We start from the raw sequence: 12,089 nt of genomic DNA on the forward strand, positions 1-12,089 counted from the left end.
CTTAATTTGCATGTGTCACCTTTTCGTTTCCTATAGTATCAGTATCAGTCGAGTTTTGAGTTTGAGTGTTGGTCACTTTGAGTTTGAGTGTTGGTCACTTTGAGTTTGAGTGTTGGTGACTTTTTTACAATACGCACACGTCATCCTTGGACGCTTATTTCTATGCCAGTTGTTACCGCCTGCCTTTGGAACATTGTTTCGTTGGCATTCTTCCCAGTTGAATACAACATTGATAAATAAGCAGGTCAATACATTCTTTTTCTGCTTGAGAGTAGCTATATGTCAGCTCTTAGTGACGGAATGTTATCGTGGAAAAAAAGAATAACTTTTATATTTCTATGTTCATACAAAGAATCTTAAATATTGGAAGCTTATAAAGTCGTGTCAACTTCAGCATTGTCGAGCCTACTTGCGGTTCAGACCTCCATCATAAATAAGCAGGTCAATGCTATTTTTGGACAACAACTTTATTAATCCAAAATGATGGAGGTCTGAAATATACAATGACATTATCGTGAGATGAGTATGACATAATAATTCAACTATCTGTTAGATTAATTTAAGATGTGCTAATGGTTAGATTATGATGATGTAATGCAGTAATGCACTATCCTCTAATTGAATCCGTCAAATCCAATGCAAACAAGTTCTTGTTGAACCGTCCCCATAAATAAATAAATTCTACCCAATTTACACCATTAACGATTACTACACTACCACCTTATATTCATTAACCCTTATCCTCGAGTGGCCTACGAGCCTTGATAAGTGGAGACGCCCAGTGAAAAAAAAAAAGAAGGCATTAACAATGTGTGTGAAATGTGTGAGGATTTTCAAAAATCCCTATTCTGTAATTGAACTTTTTCAATTATTTAACTACTTCTTGAAAAAAAAAAAGTCATACAATAAAATAAGGAACGGGAGCACGAGCACGGCTTCCGAAAGAAATATATCTCGGTGGGCGTGACATAAGCCAATACACGATAAAAGGATCCTTCTAAATAGTGTTTAAAAAGTACATATCACCGGCGGTGAAATAGAAAAGAGTTCTAACAAGGGGGATAACTGTATACAAAACTTGTCCATTTTTCTTGTTTGTATTTCTTATTTTAAACAATTTAAAATCACTATGGCACGCAAGCGAAAAAGGGTAAGCTATAATATTATTATTCATACATAAAAAAAAAAACAACATTATTTTGATCATATAAACTTCTTTATTGCAAACAGTTCTTATGAAGTATTCATAAAATAAATAACTTTGTTTAACTTACTGTTTCCACGCATGGAAATGCGAGTTTTAAAAATGAACCACGTGTTTTCGCTTGTGCGTATTTTTATCGTATAAAGCAAAGCAAACAGAAATATTTATACGCAAATTAATCTTAGCTTTAATATTTAAATAGATATACTTAGGTGGTTTTATCTTTTAAATTTTTAGTCAAATAACGTAAGACGGATATATTTAAAGGTTAATTCCTCTTTCAATCGCGTTCACTTTTTTTTTTTTCTTAGAGTGAAATGGATTTCGGCATTTTACTTCCAAAACAACTTAGGTACTCCTGCAGAGAGTGGTCGGTGCTGAAATAATAACGTTATTATTTTAAAAGCCATTCTTAACATGGGGAGGGTTTTTTGTACATATTCTGTACTTTAATCTTACAATTGAATAAAAAAAAAACATAGAACTTTAATTAAACTTAGAAATACGATTTAAAAAATAGCGCGGATCGATCACCACTCTCTTCATTAGCACAAAAAAAAAAGAAAAGCGAAACAAACAAACAAAAAAGCTGTTACAGAAGTTTGATCGAACTGTTTGTTTTGAACCTTACTTAAATTTTAGGTTTAGTTTGACAAAATTTTTGTATATTTTAAGTATTGACCATTATTGTTGTACGCGCAAGTTTACGCATATTTTTGCCGGAAAACTACTTATTTGCGGAAAATTTAAATGTGATATTCGTTTTCAGCACACCCGAAAACCCACAGAAAATGGCGTTTTCCTAGATGTGAACACCATGAAGATTGCGAATACAGAGGGCATGCTTATTGCTTCTCTCGGTAAAATTTTACTTTAAGACCCGTCTCACGTTTGTATAGAAATTTTTTTTTTTTTTTTTTGTAGATTTCGGTGTGCTAAAAACGAATCTGGGGTTTGTATTAATGTACACATAGATTCGAAAAAGTTGTCAAAAAACAAATATATAACAAATAAATGTTATCAAAGGCAAGATAAGTTACTCTTCTGCCAAACTGGATATATTTTTCGTGTTTTTATTCAATGTAACATGTTTATTCAGCTCGAAAAACATACAGTGTTTCGAGGTATTGGAAAATTCAAGATGGCGCCTCACTCTCTCTTTAACACGGTAAGTTTGGGAAAAGGTGTTATAAATAAAAAAACTAGACAAAATACTATTAAAAACCCGCCGAATATACGTCAACCTATGTCACGGTAACATATATTGAGCGTAGTTTTAACAGTATTTTATCCAGTTTTTTTATTTATAACACCTTTTCCCGAACTTACCGTGTTAAAGAGAGTCAGACGCCATCTTGAATTTTCCAATACATCGGTAAAAACTGTATGGTTTTCGAGCTGAATAAACATGTTACATTTAATAAAAACATGAAAAATATATCCAGTTTGGTAGATGAAATAATAGATAACATCTTCCAAGACATATTAGATTTTTCCTGTAAACAGGACAGATCCGTTATTGCCCTGGCTAACTACATATCCAAAGTAGCCTCCCTTTTGGCTGAGTTGGAGGGCTCCTTCGACTCTTCGTTTTCAAACGACCTTTCTTCTGGGGCTCGGCTTATGGCCAAGATTCTCTTTGCAAAATTCCCCAAGGAGGTTAAGTGGGAGTTGATATTAATTTCAGGTAGAAGAATCCCCACCTTGTCCTCAATTCTGAGAGATACTAAGGAAGCGGTTAAACGTCTCCTTATTAAGGGGTATAAGATCCCTGGCTCGGCTTGTAACACTATGCGGGGGACCTTAGGGAATGTACCTTCAGGACCTAGATCCGGTACTTCACGGAGAGATTCCTCTATTCAGTCCAACTCAGCCTATAGCATTCATGGTGGAAAATTCTCGAGCCTTCCTCCTGTTTTGTGTGTTACCTTTGGTAGGGGTGACAAAAGTGTTTCCGTCAACTGTTTATTGGACACAGGCAGTGGACGGACTTATTTGTCCAGTAAGGTCTTGGACCCCCTTGGTCACTTGGAGTCCATTGGACATGATTGTGAAATTAGGCTGACTACCATCCTTGGAGATTGCGACAAGCGTTTTAAAGAGGTAGCATTGGAGGCTAGCATTGGATCCTGTTATCCATTTTCCCTGACGGTGTTGGTACACAAAAATATTGATATTTCGGTATGCATCGAGAATCTGGATTTTATTTTGGATGAATTTGAACGCCTCAAATGTCCCTTAGCCGCCAGATTTGACAGAGGCACAAATTTTATTCCAATTCATGGAATAATTGGGCTGGATGTCATTCAACATTTAGGGAGCCTTCAATTGGTTCCTTGTTTGCTTGGACAGGCATTTTTGACACCAATAGGACTAGTCCCCTTCGGTGAGGTGAAGCAGTTTTTACATACTGACCATTCTGTGGACAAGAACTCAGAATGCCTTACCTTCGATGCTGTACTTGCGTCGACTGCTGAGGTCAACCCATCTCACCTATGTTTTGTGCTGGAGTCTCAGGGCACCTATGAAGACCCTCTAAGTGATTTCTTCCCTGAAAGTGATGTACAAAGGGGTTTGGAGAAGATGTTCAGTGTGGAGTCACTGGGTATTGAAGAACAGGAACTGTCTAATTATGATGAACAGAAGATTGCTCTCTTTCGACAGTCTATTTCATTTAAGGATAACAAATATTACGTTCAGTTGCCATGGGAGGACGATAAGATCTCTTGTGTTCCTTCCAACCATGCAGTGGCTCTGCGAATATTGGAACGTGTCGTGCAGAGATTGGAGAAGAGGCAACTTTATCATGAATATTTGAAGGTTTTCCATCAGCAGGAACGGGATGGAATTATAGAGGAGATCTTCGTGCCTCCTCAACGGTTCGGAGAGTTTGTCTGGATTCCGCACAGGCCTGTCCTGAAATCGGACCCCACCTCCACCACTAAGCTTCGGCCAGTGTTCAACTGCAGCCTCAAAGCTTGAATCGGACAGGAATAAGTTCTGTTTTTTCCTAAAAGAAGGAGGTCGCCTACGCTGCTTCAGATACAACACAATTATTTTTGGGTATGCCGCTAGTCCATTTATATTAAATTATGTCCTTAAATACCATACAGCGCAGTTTCCCATGGATAATTGTAGATCCATGATGGAGAATCGGTTTTACGTGGATAATTTGGTTATGTCGCACGATGATCCCGATGAACTGTGCCAGTTATATACACTCACCCGGGAACGATTGCGTCAGGGAGGATTCGAACTGCAGTTCTGTAATTCTAACCATGTGGCGATTCAAAACAAAATGCAGGAGCATGGTTCCCTGAGTGACCATGGCAACAAATGTGAGAAGGTGCTCGGATATAGATACTGTCCTCTCTCAGACACTTTTTGTGTAGCAGCTGTTAAGTGCGACTCTAGTGCCTTTACAAAGAGACGGATCCTCAACGAGACAGCTAGAGTCTATGACCCGTTATCATTGTGCCTTCCGGTTTCGTTTTGTGGCCGTATTTTGTTGAGTGAACTTTGGAAGAAGGGACTGGGATGGGATGTAACGGTCCCACCGGAATACTTATCCTTATAGAGGAAGCTTTCCCTTGATCTCTCTGAGCTGGAAACCGTCTCCTTCCCCAGAAGAGCACTCAGCGAGAATGAGGCTGGCAAACTTTTTCTTTTCTGTGATGCATCTCCAGAGGCATATGGCTTCGCAGCATATATAGTGCAAAATTGCCAATCTGGTCCGGTGTTTGCAAAAGCTAGGGTGGCTCCCTTGAAAAACAAAACTCTACCCACCTTAGAACTTATGGCTGTGTTTTTGGCTCTCCGGTGCCTGCCTACCTTGTTGAGGGATTTTGGAGGGTTCTCTCCCTCTGAGATTCATGTAATCACAGATTCGTAGGTGGTCCTCTCTTGGCTGATTTCCAGAACAATTGTAAGCAGAAACCTCTTTGCCCGGAATAGACTGAAGGACATCCAACAGATGAGTGCTGAGTTGGAAGCCACACTAGGTTTCTCGCCCTCATTTCGTTATGTCTCAACGACTGAGAATCCTGCCGATTTGATCACTAGGGGGTTAATTTTGAAAAGGTTCAAGGCTTGCCTTCAATTCTGGTGTTCTGGTCCGGATTGGTTAAGTAGCGGGATCAGTCCATGGGCTGCACAGCAGTTGCCTTGCCTCAGCCAGCACAGCCAAGTGGTGGCCCGTTCTTCTTGGAATGCTGGCTTCCTACAGGGAGAGGAACCACCTACAGTTCTTCCTCTCGAAAGATTTTCTTCCTTCACCAAGCTATTGAGAGTGACTTCCTTGGTCCTCAGATTCATCCATCCGCTGCGTCGGTTAGAAGTTGACACGGAAAGGCTTGCAGCCATTCTGCTGATGAAAACGATGCAGCGCCAGACATATGCTGAGGAACTAGCATTCCTGCGGGATTCCTCAGGTAGGACAGTTCCGGGTTTGGTGAGTGATCTTGACCTGTTCATTGATGGTGAGGGTCTTATCAGGTCAGGTGGCAGAATTGCAAGGTCTCTCCATTTCGACCCGGAAGTTAAACACCCTGTTCTGTTAGCAAAATATCACCCAGTAACTCGGCTTATAATAATGGATGCGCATACAAGGTGTCAACACTTGGGGGTTGCATCCACTCTGGCAGAGTTAAGACGGTGTGGTTACTGGGTGCCTAAGGGAAGACAAGCAGTGAAAACAGTCCTGGCTTCATGTGCAGTGTGCCGCAAGTACAATGCCAGACAAGTATTGCCCCCCAATGTGGCCAGCTTGCCTGCTTCACGTGTTGAACTGGAGGTTCCCTTCAAACACACGGGAGTAGATTTTACGGGCCACCTTTGGGTTAAGGAAGGGGCTAAGGTGGTGAAGAGGTATCTACTCATCTTCACCTGTCTCAGTATCAGGGCTGCACATGTTGAGGTGGTACCAGACATGAGCGTGTTGTCCTTTTTGCAGGCTTTGGTACGTTTTACAAACCTCCGTGGTGTTCCAACAGCCATTTACTGTGACAATGCTAAGACCTTCATAGGTGGGCGGTTATTTAAGAGGTTGATGTTGAGCCACGATTATCAACAGAAGTTTGGCTCTTGTCTGATTAAATTCTGTCGTATCCCTCTATTTTCGCCTTGGGTAGGAGGGGTCTGGGAGAGGAGTATTCAGACAATTAAAAATTGTCTGTATAAGGTGGTTGGTAGAGGTGAGATAGATTATTTCATGTTACTAACCATAATATCGGATATACAAAGGGCAATTAACAACCGCCCTCTAACTTATCGAGAATCCGCGGAGACTGAGCTGGAGTCAGTAACTCCAAACATGTTTCTGAGGCCCAATAAGAGTCCTGGACTACTTTTGAGTTTAAATGAGGAAGATTTTTCTTCCCACCTCCCTCCAAGTCGAGAGAAGCTTCTCAGGACCATGCAGGTACGAAACCAGTGTCTGGAGAAGTTCAGAGCACTATGGTATGATGAATACCTCTTAAGTCTCAGAGAGAAGCCCCTGGGCCGTTCAAGGGTACCTTTCCGAAACAGGCTTAAGGTCGGAGATGTCGTTTTAGTTAAAAGTCCTCTTAAACCAAGACCCTTTTGGGTTCTCGGAGTGTTATATTGGAAATGTTTTATGGTGAGGATGGTGTAGTAAGGTCTGCAAAGGTAAGGCAGGGGGGCAATGCAGCACACATTCACTCGTTGAAGAACCTCTTTCCACTTGAGCTCTCTTTAAACAGCGAGAGTCAGGATCAATCCATCCCTGCATCGGTCGATGGTGCAGTTTCCCTTCAATCGACTCCTTCCTAGGAAGAAGAGGTGATTAGGATATGATCTGTTGTAACGGCTGTGATGACTGGTGTCACTTCAGGTGTGTGGGAATTGTTTCTCCACCTCCGGAAAGGCAGAAGTGGTATTGTACGGATTGTGCACCTAGGAGACGACGACGAGGTAGGCCTAGCCTCCTCCCAGAATAGTTAGGGACTCCAAAAAAAAAAAAAAAAAATACTAATACGTTAACTATATAAAGTAATTGCATGGCTTTATATCCTTTGTTTTTTCATGCATTTTCTTTTTTTCTCTTTCTTGGGGATCGTGTGAAAAAAAGGATTAATGATTGCTCGAGAAGAGAAGGATCGGCATGCACTTACCTTGAATACTAACCAAGAAGAATTGTTGTTGTTATTCACCCTTTTAAAGTTTTATTTTGTGCTCCGAATCACGTAATAGTTAATCATCTGATCCTTCCATTATATAAGAGGGGAGATTCCCTTGTCTTATCTCTTTTTTTTTTCACCACAATTGATTCAGTTGCCGGCGATTGAAAGTAAATCTTTTCCACTTTCGTCTGGCGAAGATACTACAAGACGGTTACGTTGTGGAAGGGGGTAATTCTTTCGCAACCTAAGGTAAGTGCATTGCTCCCTTCTCGATCTGAGCGGTCATTGATTCTTTGCTGGAAATTAATTTTTTCACAGTTTATAATACGCTGGGGCGCGTCGTAAAAATTTACCTCTGGATATTAAGCAATGTAATTCCTTATGTTATCAGTGGTGACCATTTCTATACACGCAACCGCATGCATATTTTGCCACAAACAAGTAGTTTTCCAGATATTAAGCCATGTAATTCTATATGTCATCAGTGGTGGCCATTTCTGTACGCGCAAGCGCACGCATAATTTTGACAAAATTTTAAAGCACACCGAAATTTACAAATAAAATATATTTTTCTATACAAACGTGAGACGGGCCTTAAAGTAAAATAATAGCTTTCTCTCCTTTTTCGCCATTTAATGGCTGACATTTCCACGTTTTGTTTTAGAGACTATAAGGAGAGACTTTCTTATTTTTTTATTTATTTATTTTTTTTTTTAGTAAAAACTAGTGATGGGGCGATTCCAATACAATTACCGATTCTGTACTAAATTTCTGATTCTGATACAATAACCGATTCCGATTCTTTATAAATGTCTAAATATTTAACTATAAAAGTGTGATTTTGTCCCGATTATCGTTAAATGTGCTTATATTTTCTCAAACGTAAAATCACACTTGATTATATGGAATGATTTTTTTTTAGTCTTACTGGAAGTTTAAATCAATAAATATTTATTATTTTATTATTACTAAAATTTCTTAAACCAAAATCAAATAAAAAAAAGTTAATTTAAGGAATCTGTTTTGGCATCAGAAAATAGGCTCCAATTTTTCCGATTCTGATACCCTGAAAAACTCTGGCTTTACCGATTCCGATTAATCGCCCCAACACTACTAAAAATACAATAGCAGTTGTTCTACTTGATTTGTTCGTAATTTTTGGATATATTACTATTTTCAACATGACAAGTAAGTACGTAATATTGTTTTTACTTAAAACGACATATTTAAAATGTCAACTCTCTCTTAATAAGCACCAAATTTTTACTGGCCTATAAACTTTATGGAAAGATTGTAAAATTTTTTTTCTGAATATGTTATGGTCACTTTTACTTAGCTAAACACGAGTAAATAAAAAATGACGGTTGATATTTTTTAGGCGGTTGCTAATTTCAGAATTAAAAAAAAATTAGAACAATAAAAAGCTTGCTTTAAAGAGACTTGAAACCACTCTCAGACTTAGGGTTAGTTGTATCATAAGCCCATAGTATTTCTTACTGTTTTTTAAGCTTGAAAGTAGCGACCACCTAAAAGAAAAAAAAACAAACTCAACCCCTATTTTTGATGGGATGAATTCGGCTTAGTGAAAGTAATAAAATGAATTTTAAAATAACAAAACTTACAGTTTCAGAACTTTAAAACTATACAGGTTGCTAGAAAATAAAATTTTAGTGCTTTTAGTAGCAGTTGTTTGTTGTCTAATTTGTTCTCCCATCCCTGTGCCTATAAATGTGATGAACGTGATGGAACAACCTTGCAAAAGAATGTTTGTTTTGCGCTATTCATTTGTGGAAAGTAGGAAATCTATATCTATCTATCATATATACATGTGTGTGTGTATATATATATATAAGTGAACGTGTCTGTGTACATTTCCCTACGTAATAACTCTGTCAATTTTAAGTCTACAGACTCGAAATTTGATATGCAGGGTACTGAGATTTTGGAACATCTTTGATCGGTTTTCAGATAGAAATTTGGCTGTTAAGGAGTCAAAGTTCAACTATTTGACCTTTGCGAACTCTACCAAACTCCTCCAACAATTTTGGGTCTAAACACTTGAAATTTTAGATATAGGTTCCTTGGACATGGATCTAACTTAATAACTTGATTTGAGCCCAAAACAAATGGTAAGGGGTCATAATAGAGGTCAAAGTTTTTAAAAAATTGACCGCTTTTTTTACTCAACATACACCTCCAAACACCGGGGCAACGCCGGGCTGAAATGCTAGTATATATATATAGTGAGAATATGTGTGAGAGGACAACTCTGAAGTTATATATTCAACAAAATTTTGATCTACAGACTTGAAATTTAGTGTATAGGGTATTCAGACATGTGGAAAATGTTTGAATCTGTTTACATCCTGAAGAAATTCTTTACCTTTGTGCTGTATTTATGATCGAAATTGCAATTCTCCCAGCCTGTTTACTGTACCTATGTATGAAAACACAAAAATTAGTCCTTGTAGAATTTGCATGACTTTGGGGCAAAGCATACAGTGAACATTCCGCCATCTGTTCGCACAGGCGAATCAGTGTTCTTTCAATTTAGCATTTATTTTAAAACTTAAAATAATTTAAATTTTTCCCCCCTTGAACTTGCATAGCGAATGTGTTTGTGAAATAACAATTTGTTACACTCTCAATTGTTAACTATTCTGCACCTTCACCATTTACCGTGTTGTCCCTATTTAGTTGCTTTCCCACGAGGGTAATGTTAGACACAATGTCGATTTTAAATGTGAGGAAAACCCATCTCCAAAAAGGACATTCCAAATTGGGACAAAAATAAAAACTGCTGCAGTTTAGAAGGATATCTTCTTCTGACTGAGTAGAGAAAAGATCAAATATCATATCAGGACAGATACTACACTTTGATGTTAATTCTATTTGAAAATTAACAAAACCAAAGTAAATAAAAATAAATAATTGTAACATCGGCCAGTATTCAGAGAGAATGTAAAAATAAGCATCGATTATTTTATTTATTTTTTTTTTTTAAATATTGAATGCATATGATTCTCTTTATTTTTAAATAGTCTTGAGTGATTGGTTGATTTGAGTCACATGAGACGAATCCTTGATTCTGATTGGTGGTCGGAGACTGACATAAAAAGTGCCATTCTGGTTAAATGATATTTATAATTACTACAATGCACAGATTAAAAAAAGAACAGAAGTTATTGTCTAGAATTTCCAGTATATTAAAACGGATAAATCTGCATGATGCATATGCCAAGATGAAACAAAAAATATCATATTCCAAATATTATGTAAATTGAAGTTATGATTTTTTTAAAAAAAGAAAATAAAATTTTATTTTCTATCCGAGGATTGACTGCCTTGCCCAGCCTTTTGAAAAAATCCCAAGAAACAAAGGAAGATAACTTAACAATAATTCATACTAAATTTATGTTGTAATGCCTACCAATTTTCATTAATCGCTTAAAAAAAACTTGATCAATTTATGTGATTTTTGGAATATATTTTCATATCCATGGATATGTACATCATACAGATTTATTTTTTGTTTTTAATTTCTGGGAATAAAAAAAAAAAAAAACCAGAAAGAGTATCTCCTCAAATTTAAATGCCATTTTAATTAATTTAAATAAAGCTGGGTACTCAATTAATTTTTTTTTTTTTTTTAAGATGTGTGCATATAATTGTAAATGTTGCTAATTGTAATTTTTACTTTGTTTTCTGCTGCCAGCCGAAGTCTGTCCGGAAATTACAGGCTTTTCAGAAGGAGGAGCCAGAAGAGTTGAAAAATGCCCCCCACTCATTTGTCATTCACCAGGGAAAAGTTGGCAAATTCGTCCGCCAGCTTATACGAGATGTTCGTCAGGTAATGGAACCATACACTGCCTCGAGGGTCAAGGTAAGAAACGATTTTAAAAGGGTGTCATTTTTATTATTTATACAATTTTTTTTTTTAAGCTATTTTTATTTGATATATTTTAGTGATGGGATAATTTCAATATTTTCTCGATTCCAATGCAATTACTGATTCTGTTCTATATTACCAAATCTTATGCAATTATCAATTCCAATTTTTTTTAAAATCTATCAATACTTGTCATATTAGCATTGTTACTTTATGTAAAATCTTGGCAATTTTTCATTTTTCTATTTCAACATGCGTACCTGTGATTCTAAATAGATGAAGCCTTATTAACTGGTTATCATTCGTATTCCGTGTTTCGAATCATTGTTCATTCTAGAAGTCTTTTGGCAACCTCTAAGCAGGAGCCTGGTGAAACGATTGATGATTTTTTGCAGAAGCTAGATTTGGTTACTGCAGATTGTTGGTTTGAGGCATTAACGGCCAATGAACATTGTGACTAAACAGTTCGTGATGCATTCGCTCTCTTACAATTCAACAATGACTCTTAGAAAGGACACTCAATTTGAAAGACACTTCCGACTTAGCTTATTCTCTAGAAACAGCCCAGAAACAGAATCTTATATCAACCTCACACCATATGGTGCCACTGCCGAATCGTCAGTGACTTTTGAGGTTTCTTGTACTTCCAAAAATGTTTCGGCTGGGGCGAAGGAAAAAAAATGTTTCTTCTGCGGTAATTGACGAGATCCACAAATTAAATGTCTCGCCCGTGATGCGGTCTGTAGAGGCTGTGGCAAGAGGAGACATTTTCAACTAGTCTGCCAATCAAATTGCTCCCTTAAGACGGTGACTTCTGCTTGTGAATCATCAATCACATCCACTGTAACTGCTGCAT

The 12,089-nt window shown here is 37.6% G+C and overlaps 1 protein-coding gene across 1 annotated transcript in view; it reads left to right on the top strand.

Annotated features, from left to right (window-relative positions):
- The first annotated feature begins 997 nt into the window (after window positions 1-997).
- Window positions 998-12,089, top strand: part of LOC145297704 (suppressor of SWI4 1 homolog) — a 48,646-nt gene continuing 37,554 nt past the window's right edge. The window contains exons 1-2 of the mRNA XM_080143904.1: window positions 998-1,150; window positions 11,060-11,227. Coding sequence (XP_080000030.1) covers window positions 1,130-1,150; window positions 11,060-11,227 — 189 coding nt within the window. The 5' untranslated portion in view covers window positions 998-1,129. The remainder of the gene's footprint in view (window positions 1,151-11,059; window positions 11,228-12,089) is intronic.

This window comes from Euprymna scolopes, chromosome 18 (genome assembly GCF_053919585.1).
Source record: "Euprymna scolopes isolate OS-2025 chromosome 18, ASM5391958v1, whole genome shotgun sequence".
Lineage (NCBI taxonomy): Eukaryota > Metazoa > Mollusca > Cephalopoda > Sepiida > Sepiolidae > Euprymna > Euprymna scolopes.